Consider the following 12,832-nt stretch of genomic DNA (forward strand, 5'->3'; position numbering starts at 1 on the left):
AAAATTGAGAATACACAAATTACCAACCAAACTACCAACACCAGAGATGACATAAAGGATATCATTACAGACTCCACATTAAAATAATTATAAGTGTATATTATGAACAACTCTTCACACATAAATTCAACAACTTAGATAAACCAGAACAATTCCTTGGAAAGTACAAACTACCAAAATCAACCTAATACGAAATCAAAATACTCTGAATAGTTCCCTAACTATTAAAGAAAGTGAATTTGTAATTACACACAAACTTCCTGAAAATAAATCTCCAGGTCCAGATAGCTTTGTTGGAGAATTCTACCAAATGTTTAAAGCATTTGTATCAATATTTACTTCAATTCTACACATTCTCTTCTAGAAAATGTATGAGGGAATACTTTCCGATTCATTTTATGATGTCAGTATTATGCTAATACCAACACTTTCAGATATTATAAGGAAAACTATAGATTGATATTCTTCATGAACATAGACACACACCAAAAAAAAGCCTCAAAAATAAAAACACTAGCAAATTGAATACAGAAATATATAAACAGAATCATGCACCATGACCAAGTGAGGCTTATTCCAGGAATGAAAGACTGGTTCAGTGTATTAATCCACCATATTAATAGGCTAATGAAGCAAAATTGCATTGTATCAAATGATGCAGAAAAAACATTTGACAAAATTCAACACCTATTTGTATAATAAACTCTCAGAAAGTTAAGAACAGAGAGAAACCTCTTCAACTTGACAAAGACCACCCAAAAATACCTACAGTTATTATCATACTTAATGATGAAAGACTGAGTACATTCTTCCTAAGATTGAGAACAAGGCAAGGATTCCACTCTCGCGACCCTTAACCAACATAGTACAAGAAGTCCCAGTCACTGCAATAAAGTAATAAAAAGAAAATAGAAGACATAGGAAACAAAACTACCACTATTTTCAAATGACATGATTGTCTATATAGAAAATTCACAGGAATACACACACACTGCTAGAATAAGTGAGTTCATCAAGATCACCATACAAAATCAACATACCAATATCAACTGCATTTACATATACTAGCAATGATTATGTGAAAACTGAAATTAAAAATCAACTATCATTTACAATCACTCAACCACAACAAAAGAAATACATAGGTATAAATCTATTAAGTTGGTGCAGAAGTAACTGCAGCTTTAGCATTGTTGAAATTTGGCATTTGATACTGGAATACATTCTTAAATAAATGTGGTTATGTTATACATCATTTTAACACATTTCTTGCTTTATGTTTTTTTGCTAATGACTTATTACTTGCTGTTTATTTTATATTTATTTTAGACTATGAAAATGATGTTATATAAAAAGCAAATTTGAGCGATTTTCTTATTCTCCCTGTAGAATGCTGTACAAGTGAGACCCTATCTGTAATCCTCATTCTCTTCATCTTTACCACGGAGACACCATTATTTACTAAGTACTGCTAAGTAAAATCTAAATTTGAGCATTCTGAGCACAGGTCTGGTGCACAGCAGGTACTCAGGAAATACACCCACCACAAAGAGGGAGCTGGTAGCACCAAGATGGAAATGAGTTGCCTAGGGTCCTCCAGCAATGACTGCAAGTCTAGAGGACTTTCCTCTCAATTGCATCTTCCACAGGGGAACCAAAACTGCTCTCCCTTCCAGTATGAACAGTTGGAACTAGCAGTCTTGTTAATCCTGAGCTCAGGACCATGAACCCAAGAACTACCAATGGTAAGGAAGATGTGAGGGCCCTAACAGGGGACTGGAGGGCCCATGGAGACTGAGCATGGTTCCTAATCTCTCCCAATTTCCCTTTCTCTCTAATAGAATGTTACACTAAGGCTGCAGAGCATGCTGCATCCATGCACTGAGTTAGAATTGTGGAGCTACAACATTTGAGCCCCTACTCCTGGACTCCCTGGGTAGTAGGGAAGTATGTTCTTAGTGTAATAATGAGGGCCTGTTCAAGGGTTAGTTCCACTCTTCCACATGTGGATAATTCTACCCATTTATAGAAGAGATTGAGTCCAATGAAAGGGGAGGAGGGTGAGTAATTAGATATTCCAGAGCCTGGAAGGCTCATTTTAAGTATCTGTTATGGGGCTTAATGTCTGTATCCCCCCAAAATTCATATGTTAAAGCCCTAACCCCCCAGTATGGCTGTATTTTGAGATGTGGCATCTAATGATGTAATTAAGGTAAAATGAGGTTCGTAAGTGTGGGGTCCTGATCAGGTAGTATTAGTGTACTTCTGTGGAAAGACACTCTCTCTCATTCTCTCTCTCTCTCAACCCAGGTACCAAGGAAAGGCCATGAGAGGACATAGCAAGAAGGTGGCAATCTGTGAACCAGGAACAGAGCCCTCACCAGAAACTGAATCTTCCAGTACCTCGATCTGGGACTTCTGGCCTCCCAAACTGTGAGAAAATAAGTTTCTGTTATTTAAGCCATCCCTTCTGCAGTATTTTGTTATGGCAGCACCAACAGACTAATAGAGATTTTGGTACCATGGAGTGCTGTTATTAATATAATAAACCCCTAAAAATGTGGAAGTGCCTTGGGAATTGGGTGATGAGTAGAGACCACAAGAGTTTTCAGGTATGTGCCAGAAAAAGCCTAGATTGCCTTAGAGGACTGTTGGTAGAAATATGGACCTAAAAGGAGACTGTGGTGAGAGCTCAGAAAGAAAATAAGAGAAACAGAAAAAGCCTCTTTCATCTTTAGAGAATACACATATCATCATGAACGCCAATCAGTAGAAACATGGACGTTGACGGCCGTGCTGGCTAGGTCTCAGACAGAAGTGAGGAATGCATTTTTGGAAACTGGAGGAAAGGCAATCCTTATTATAAAGTGGCAAAGAAGCTGGCTGAATTGTGTTCTAGTGTTCTGTGGAAGGTAGAACTTGCAAGTGATGAAATGGGATATTACCTGAGATTTCTAAGCAAAATGTTCAAGGTGTGGCCTGAGTCCTCCTGACTACTTCTAGTAAAACCTGAGGGGAGAGAGATGAGCTGAAGAAATGATTAAGCAAAAAAGAACTAGAACTTAAAGATGTGTAAAATTTTCAACCTGTCCACATTGCAAAAAAATGAGAAAGCATGTTCTGAAGACAACACCTACCACTGGATAAAGAGATTAGGGATTATATCATAAGAAGAAACACTGCCAGTTTGAACTGAAGGGGCATAGAGAAGGGAAGGCTGTTAGACTTCTTGGATTTTGCAAGATGAGACAATAGAGCTATTTGGGACATGTACTATTCTCCAACAAGAGGGAAGAATAGCCCTGAAGGCATCTCAGAGATAATAAGGGTTGCCTCCTTGGTTTCAAAGAGTAGGGCCACACCTCCTTCATTTTAAACACAGGCCAGGCTGCTACAGCCTGGAGCCTGGGGGCAGGGCCACCCCACAGAGCTGTGAGGGTAGGACTGCTGCCTGAGGTCACGGGGGTGAGGCCACTGCCCCAGCAAGGCAGGGCAGTGAACCAAAGAGGATTATTCTCAAATCTTAGGTCTAATTGGGACCATCACCTCTTTCTACTTTCTGATTTCTCTCTTTTGGCATGAAAATGCCTATCCTATACCTAGTACCACCACTGTATTGTGGAAGTACATGGCTTGTCTGTTTTCACAGATTCATAGCTGTAGGGGAATTTTGACTTGGAAAGAATCATACCTCAAAGTTATGCTTTAGATGATATTTAGATAAAATACTGCACTTTAGACATATAGAGATGATGCTGGAATGAGCTAAGACTTTTGGAGCTGCTGGGATGGAATGAAATGTATTTTGAATGCAAGAAGGACATGGATTTTGAGGGGCTGGGGCAGAATGTTATAAACTAAGTGTGTCGTATGTTGAAGTCCTAACCCCAAGTGTGGCTTTATTTGGAGACAGGACCTCTAAGGAAGCAGGGAAGGTTAAATGAGGTTATAAGAGGGGGGCCCTGATCCAATAGAATTAGTGTCTTTATAAGAAGTATGAGAGAGCTCATGCACTCTCAACATGCATGCACCAATGAAAGGCCATGTGAGACTATAGTGAGAAACTGGCTGCCTGAAACCCAGGCAGCCCTGACCCAAAATGGAGTTTGCCAACACCTGGATCACGGACTTCTAGCCTCTATAATTTGTGAGATAATAAATGTCTGTTGTTTAAGTCACCCAACAAGTGTGTGTTATTTAGTTACGGCACCCCTAGAAGACTAATACAGCATCACAAACAGCTCCAACTCTTGCTCACTCCCACTCACATAGGGTCTTCCAAAACCATACCAATGGGGGAAGAGACTGACCTTAGGATCTGAAGGAGGAAGGGTCTTGGCTAGTGAACTCTGAGAAGTGTTTGTCTTTGAGTTCCCCAATAACTGTTCCTTCAGCAGCAGATGTTCTTTGAGGCCATAAAGAGCCTCTCCCTTTGCATATGCAGATTGGTACTCACATTGCTTAAGTTTTCTCCACTAGCTCCCTTGCCAGTATGCTACCAAACATCTTACACCTGCTTTAAGATTCCTAAAGTCTGAAATATCTATGCTTTCTTCAGTAAGGGTATTTTGGAATTATCCCTACCTATGCTATAGTCTTGAGAATTTCCTCTTGACAAGAAGGATGCAGCAATCGTAGGGATGTCCACATTTGCTGCCTCCTCTCATGAATTGTGGTTGTACAATTCCTAATGTCCAATGGCTTGAAACAGCTATTTCATATATTATTTCATTTTTCCAATTATTTCATATATCTTGCCCAGTTTCCTAATTCTTTACATTAAGACTGTAAATGCTACAGAAGTTCATGGGTGGAAGCAAAATTCTTTAAATAAATTTTCTGTTTAACTGTTGTACAGTTTACTATTCCATTTAGCTGACTGTGAGTTTACAAACACACTGTCTGGATTCTTTATTGGGGAGGTGGTTTAGTAATAATGTCAACACATATATATATACATACCAAGAGAGTAGCAAGAAAAATTTTAGTACACAAATTTACACTCCACAAATATTTTATTTAAAATATACATTTTGTTTTTGTGGCTGAAAAAGACAAATATTAGTGTGGGAAATTTTAAACACACCATAAAAAATATTAAACTAGATGTACATTTACATAAGACTATGAGTTCCAGTAAGAAAACCAACACACACAGTATTTTCTTATAAAGCACACTCACATAACTCAGCGGCCCTTTGCATTTGTGTTTACTACAATATTTACAATTACCCAACTTAAATGTGCTTTTCAATTACCTTCCTACTACACAATGACTACATGTACATAATACTTCAGGAAAATTTTTGTATCATATCAGAAACAAACATGTAGTATATTTCTAGAATGAATTTTTTATTCTCAATTCCCAAATTGCTATATTTCTAGTCAGCTAAAACCTCTGATATACAATCAAGAATGAATTATTTTGAAAGCTATAATATAGTCAAAATATTCATAAGATATTTCTAATATCAAATATCTGCTGCTCATTGAGATGGTACTTTATTTCTGGGCAAGGTGTGTTTCCTATTTATCCAATTTCTTCCCTTCACTATATCTAATGTAAACTGAGTAAGTCAAGTAAGAAAAGGTACCTTGACTTTCAGGATGTCGACAGGGATTTCGTCTCTCTGCACTCAGATTAGTGAATTCTGATAAGAGGCTTTTCCTCATTTGTAAATTCACAGGATTTCTGCCTTCTGTGTGTTTTCTGATGTGCTGTGAGACATGACTTCTGGTGGAAGGTTTTCCCACATTCATTACACCTGTAGGGTTTCTCCCCTGTGTGGGTTCTCTGATGTACTGTGAGGGATGATTTGTGGAAGAAAGTTTTACCACATTCGTTACATGTATATAGTTTCTCTCCTGCATGAGTTCTCTGATGTTTAGTAAGAGCTGATGCCTGACTAAATGTTTTGCTACATTGAATACATTTATATGGTTTCTCCAATTTGTGTCTTTTCTGATGTACAGTAAGGGATGACTTCTGGGAAAAAGTTTTCCTACATTCATTACATTCATATGGTTTCTCCCCTGAGTGTGTTCTCTGATGTACTATGAGAGATGACTTCTGGAAGAAGGTTTTCTCACACTCATTACATTCAAAGGGTTTTTCCCCTGTGTGAGTTCTCTGATGCACAGTGAGTTTTGACTTCACTGAGAAAGATTTCCCACATTCCTTACATTCGTAAGGTTTTTCTCCAGTATGAGTTCTCTGATGATAAGTAAAGTTTGGCTTTTGGGAGAATGTTTTCCCACATTCATTACATTCATAGGGTCGTATACCTGTGTGTATCCTTTGATGTACCATCAGGAATGAATTATAAACAAAGGTTTTTCCACATTCTTTACACTCATAGGGTTTCTCCCCTGTGTGAGTTCTCTGATGAACACGGAGATTCGACTTCTCACAGAATTTTTTTCCACATTCATCACATTCATAGGGTTTCTCGCCTGTGTGTGTTCTCTGATGTACTGTGAGGCCTGACTTATATCTGAAGGCTTTCCTACATTCAATACATTCATAGGGTTTCTGTCCTGTGTGTATCCGCTGATGAACTTTCAGTCCTGACCTATTTGTGAAGGTTTTTCCACATTCGGTACATTCATAAGGTTTCTCCCCTCTGTGTATCCTATTATGTACTATGAGTGATGACCGGTGGCTGAGAGTTTTCCCACACTCATTACATTCATAGAGTTTTTCTCCTATGTGTGTTTGCTGATGTTTAGGAAGAACTGATATATGCCAAAAGGAATTCCCATACCGGCTATCATCAAAGGTTTTCTTTTCTCCATGTGTTTTTTGGGGAGAATGATTTGGTTTCTCAAAGATTTCCCCACCCTCATTACATTCAAAGTTTGTTTCTCCTTTGTGAGTTCTTTCAGTGTGAGTGGGGAGTGACTTCTTGCCAAAATTATTGGTACACTCATAGTATTTCTTCCCAATGATAACTCTATTGTATTTATTTAGAGTTGGCTTCTCACCAACACACCTCCTCCCACAGTTATTAAATTCATAGTGATTCTTCTTTGTGTGAATTCTCTGATGGACAAGAAGGTTCAAATCATCAGAAAAGGCTTTCTCATGTTTCTTACATTCACAGGGCTTCTCCCATAAGCATGTTCTCTTTTGGGTAATGAAGGTTGCCTCTTCGTGGAAAGCTTTCCCACACTCATTATATTCAAAAAACTGCTTCAGAGTTTGAATGTCCTGATGCTGAAATAGGTCCTCATTCTGACTGATGGCTTTCCCATTTCTATCATGTTCAAACGGTTTCTCTCTGGCATGAAGAGTCTCATGCCTTGCACAGAGCAGCAATTTCTCATGTGCACTGAACTCAAGTTTCCTTACAAGGGAGTTTCTATTACTAATGATTAATTCTGAAATATTCAAATTCATTATACATGAGTCATATTTACCAGGTATTTTTCTCATTGGAACAGGGTTTGTGTCCACACTAAATGTTTCTCCTAATACACTATTTCTCTCCTTAGTCAGTGTTCTATTGTTGACAAAATCAACTTTCCACAAATGCTGGTCTTGGTTTTCCTGGCTCTTCTCCATCAGGTCATCAACTTTCCAGAATTCTAGAAATGAGAATAATTTACCATGCCTTACAAATGTTAATATATTTCATGTAGAAAGGGGACTTAACATACAAATGCCCTAGCACAGCCCAGTCTTCTAGTCTGAAAGTAACCCTGAGGGCATATACCCCACTCCCTTAGTATTGGACAAAACAAATAACCTGCAGTAGTGGAAAACAGGAGATGAATCTGCAAATAAAAGCACAGTAATTTAGCACTTTCGAAAACCGGATAAAGTGAAATAAACAAAATACAACAAACAAGGTACTTTGAATGAATTTTTGAGGCATGAAGAGGGAAATTAAAAAAAAAGCAATGAATAGTAGGTAGAATTGCAAGAAAAATTAGTAGGCAACAGTGTTGAGAGGCAATAGCAAAGGAAAATTTAAGTTTTGAGGAAGAAAATAAATATCTAGGTCCCACCTCCTGCCACAGAATCCTCACTAACACACATGCTTCCAATCTCTCACTACTCTTTTCTGTTCTACTCACCAACACCAAATTACAATATGTGAAAGCAATAATTTCCCATGTTCAAAAGAAAAATCCTATTGCCCAGACCATAATTCTCATTCTAGCTGATTCACATGGAAAACCAGTGTCAAAAAAACAGCATACATTTGGGCTATGGAAGCAAGATCATCTGCATAGTTTTATTTTGCTGTTGTGTCTTCCTTTTCTTCTACCACAGTTGTTCATTAATGAACTTGTTAAAGCCCTATTTTTGTCAATTTGCTTATTTCACAAAGTCTTGCCCCTCACAGAACCCTAATCCTTCACTTTTCCTATACATAAAAACTATGTATTATTTATTTATTTCAGCATTTCTGGTTTCTCTGTCCTGTGTGAACTTTAAAGATCATAATTTTCAACCTAGTCTTAGAATCTTGATTAATCTAAATACAGTTAATACTCATGATTCATGGATTGTATAACTGCAAATTCATCTACTCATTAAAATTTACTTGTAAACCCAAAATCAAGACTCTCAGTGCTTTTGTGGTCACAGGACATGCACAGAGCACAAAAAAAATTCAGTCACCTGACACACGTTCCCAGTTGTGAACAAGGCAGTGCTCTACCTTCTCGTTTCATTTCTCATACTACAACTGTTTTCACTGTTTAAAATGGCTCCCTAGTATAGGGCTGAAGTACTGTCTCTAGTGTTCCTAAGCATGAGAAGGCTGGGAGAAAATATGTGTGTTAAACAAGCTTATTCTATGGAGAATATATGCTTATTTCTATGGAGAAAATATGTGTGTTAAACAAGCTTATTCAGGCATAAGTTGTAGTGTTATTGTCCATGAGTTCAATGTTAATAAATCAACAATATATATTAAATAAGGTACCTTTAAAAAGAAACTCACATAAAGCAAGATTATGTATTGATTAGCTGACAAAAAAAATGTTGTGGGCAGAGGCTGGAAGGAACTTAACCTTATATTTCTCCTAGAAGCAATGGTTCAGTATTCAGTAATTCAGTGCTTGTGGTGACTTTCTAGAACATAATTACTGTGAATCATGAGAATCAACTGTATCTTTTTATCATGAAAAGTTTTGACTGCGACAGCTATCGTCCTGTTCCTACCCACATTTGATACAATATTACCAATTCCATGCTCAAAACCTACAACATCCCTGAGCCTACTGTCCCAAAGTACCAAGAAATAAAACAGATAATGTCCTCACTCTTACATGCCAAACCTGACAAGTGGATTCTATTTGCTATTGGCAACCAGTCATTCTTTATGGCCACAATCACTATCCTCTGCTTTCTACAACCCAGAAAATGTATTTCCTGTAAGTTGTTCATCCCCAGCCACAGACCTACATTTATATCCACCCACGTAGGTACCACACCTTTCAATATTAGCCTTACTTGGAAGCTGGATGGCCTTCAAGAAATGGCAACTACCCCATAATATCAAGAAAATTCTTCTTAAAACTTTCCAGTTAAAAGGTTAACTGTATCACTTGATACAGCATTGCTCTATAACAAATATTCCATCTAAATGAATTTTAAAGTATTTTAACGCTACTTTTATTCTTTTGTCACAAATACAACCTAATCTCCTGGCAGGTATCACGACAGCCCCAACTTCCTTTAAATTATCTGAATGGATAGTAAAATCCATGCACATATACTAATAAGTGGTATATATCACAATTTCTTCGAAAGCTATTTCAAAACACAGACTCCTTGCCAATTTAATCTAATAATTAAGAAGCTGAAGACTCTGACCTGAGCATTTCTACACATAAAGAGTTCCTTGGTTTTCTGAATGAATAAATATGAGAACGCCGGGTGCGGTGGCTCACGCCTATAATCCTAGCACTCTGGGAGGCTGAGGCAGGTGGATCGCTCAAGGTCAGGAGTTCGAGACCAGCCTGAACAAGAGCGAGATCCCGTCTCTACTAAAAATAGAAAGAAATTATCTGGCCAACTAAAATATATATAGAAAAAAAAAAATTAGCCGGGCATGGTGGCACATGCCTGTAGTCCCAGCTACCCGAGAGGCTGAGGCGGTAGGATTGCTTAAGCCCAGGAGTTTGAGGTTGCTGTGAGCTAGACTGATGCCACGGCAGTCACTCTAGCCCGGGCAACAAAGCGAGACTCTGTCTCAAAAAAAAAAAAAAAATATGAGAGTTCTCTCCTTCCAGGTTATACAATCAACAAAATAATCACCAAGTATCTATTGTATGTTACGTAGTAGAGGAAGAGTAAAAGAGGAGTCATTGGGGGTATCAAAATCTAGCTGGAAAAAGAAAACTCAGTCAAGAACTAATCTGGGCCGGGTGTGGTGGCTCACGCCTGTAATCCTAGCCCTCTGGGAGGCCGAGGCGGGTGGATCGCTCGAGGTCAGGAGTTCGAGACCAGCCTGAGCAAGAGCGAGACCCCGTCTCTACTAAAAATAGAAATAATTATCTGGACAACTAAAAATATATATAGAAAAAATTAGCCGGGCATGGTGGCACATGCCTGTAGTCCCAGCTACTCGGGAGGCTGAGGCAGTAGGATCGCTTCAGCCCAGGAGTTTGAGGTTGCTGTGAGCTAGGCTGATGCCACAGCACTCTAGCCCGGGCAACAGAGCGAGACTCTGTCTCAAAAAAAAAAAAAAAAAAAAAAAAAAAAAAGAACTAATCTGGTCAGGTATCAGAATATATGACCACATCTAAATATCTTAACTACAGTCATTAAGTGTATAGGAATAATGTAGTCGATGGATGATATTTACTTCATGAGAAAAACCAGAAAACCTGAGTTCAAACCTAAAATGTATGTAACAATAACAGCAGCACTATTTCAAGCACTTTTCACCTATTGATTCGTTTAACCATCTGGACCAAGAAGATACACACTGGAATGAAAAGTGCAAAGAAGGCAGGAAACGCTATAGTTTGAGGAACATCTAGGAGACAAACAGAAAAATTATTTTGGTCAGGCTAAATGTGGCCATATTTGATGCTCATTAAAGAGGAACTTACATTTCAGGTATTGGGTAACAGGGGCAATCATAGGCTTATCCTGTCAGGCTAGTATCAAGGTAAATCAGATGCTTTAAATTTTAAAAAAGTCTGATCCATATTATAAAGTAGATCAATCAAAGCATGAACCTAAGTACCCTAAGCGTGTGAGCGATGTCAGTGGAAAGTAAGAATATGAGGAAATTTAAAAGACACTTTAGGCCGGGCGCGGTGGCTCACGCCTGTAATCCTAGCCCTCTGGGAGGCCGAGGCGGGTGGATTGCTCGAGGTCAGGAGTTCGAGACCAGCCTGAGTGAGACCCCGTCTCTACTAAAAATAGAAAGAAATTATCTGGACAACAAAAAATATATATAGAAAAAATGAGCCGGGCATGGTGGCGCATGCCTGTAGTCCAAGCTACTCTGGAGGCTGAGGCAGTAGGATCGCTTAAGCCCAGGAGTTTGAGGTTGCTGTGAGCTAGGCTGATGCCATGGCACTCACTCTAGCCTGGGCAACAAAGTGAGACTCTGTCTCAAAAAAAAAAAAAAAAGACACTTTACAAAAGTGAAACAAGAACTGCAAGAGAACAATAAGAGTGTAATAGAGTTGGAACATTTTAAAGGGATTTTACTTTTGTCAGTTATAGCAGACCTAATGAATAAAAAAAAATGGGAAGTGAAAATTTAAGATTTGTGAAGTATAATTTTATGTTTTAGCTTTTGCTATATTGAGATAATAAGGGCTAGAACCCAAGAGGGATTTAATGTAGGTAGGTAAAATACTGTAGGACTCTAGAGCAGACAGGACAAATGAGACAGTGATGTAATTTGGGAGTGATAAGCTTCAAGTCTTGTGAACGTCTAAGAGAGCCATGGATAACGCACTTAGAGAATTACTACATAACAGAAGAACAGAAGGTGCATGAGAGAATTTTTAAAGATGCATAGAAGGAAAAGAAAGAGTCCTGGGAATCACCATCCATCCATCCAACAGATACTGTGTTAAAATGGGACAATTACATGCCAAGCTTTGTTCCAGGTACAGAGTATAGAAATCTAAGCATGGCAGACAAGATGTGAATATGTACTTTCATGGAGGTTAAATTGACATCAATTTAAACCAGGTGATGACTGAGACCTCTAGGATACAGAAATGCCTCCCCCCGGGAAGTGAAGAAAGCACTTGACCAGGAAAGAGAGGGCCACAGGGTAAGGTGGTCATCAAAAAGATAAAATTTAGGTGTCCCCCTTTATGGCCACTGAAGACAATTGAGAAACCTGCATGGCATTGGTGTGGGTAGTGATGTACTCAGGGGGCATAAATTTAATCAATGCCTGTGGCAATAGTAACACCCAGCAGGGGGTCCACTTACTACTTTGTTTCTTAAATCAGAATTCTTTGAGGAGCCCATTATACCTCCCAATTAAACCAGCTGCCTGGGGCCTAGACAGGAGGTAGAATTTCCATTTAATATCCTTTTCAAAACCTCACCATTGAGTATTCTGAGAAGTGCCTTGGTCACTATCAGAAATGTCGGGTCAGTAAGGTGTGCCCTGGTGAGGCCTTGTATTCGGGCCTAAGTGTATGTATAGGCAATTTGTTAGTTTGATTTAGATTATAAGTATCTGTGAAACAAGAGAATCCCAGAGGTCTTTACCCCAAAGGGGTCAGTTCTTAGGCAATGGCCCAAGAGATTGTAAAAATGTACCCATAGAGCCATTTGCTGGCCAGGGCATCCGGTGCTAGGAAGACTGCCTGAACATGGCCACTGGTGCTG

The 12,832-nt window shown here is 38.7% G+C and overlaps 1 protein-coding gene across 2 annotated transcripts in view; it reads right to left on the reverse strand.

Annotated features, from left to right (window-relative positions):
* Positions 1-5,047: 5,047 nt before the first annotated feature.
* The window catches only part of LOC123649949 (zinc finger protein 33B-like), a 32,962-nt gene continuing 25,177 nt past the window's right edge, over positions 5,048-12,832 (reverse strand). For both annotated transcript variants that reach the window (XM_045568278.1, XM_045568277.1), the window contains one exon: positions 5,048-7,590. In XM_045568278.1, coding sequence (XP_045424234.1) covers positions 5,645-7,590 — 1,946 coding nt within the window. In that variant the 3' untranslated portion in view covers positions 5,048-5,644. The remainder of the gene's footprint in view (positions 7,591-12,832) is intronic.

The sequence above is a fragment of the Lemur catta genome, chromosome 14 (assembly GCF_020740605.2).
Source record: "Lemur catta isolate mLemCat1 chromosome 14, mLemCat1.pri, whole genome shotgun sequence".
Taxonomy (NCBI): Eukaryota; Metazoa; Chordata; class Mammalia; order Primates; family Lemuridae; genus Lemur; species Lemur catta.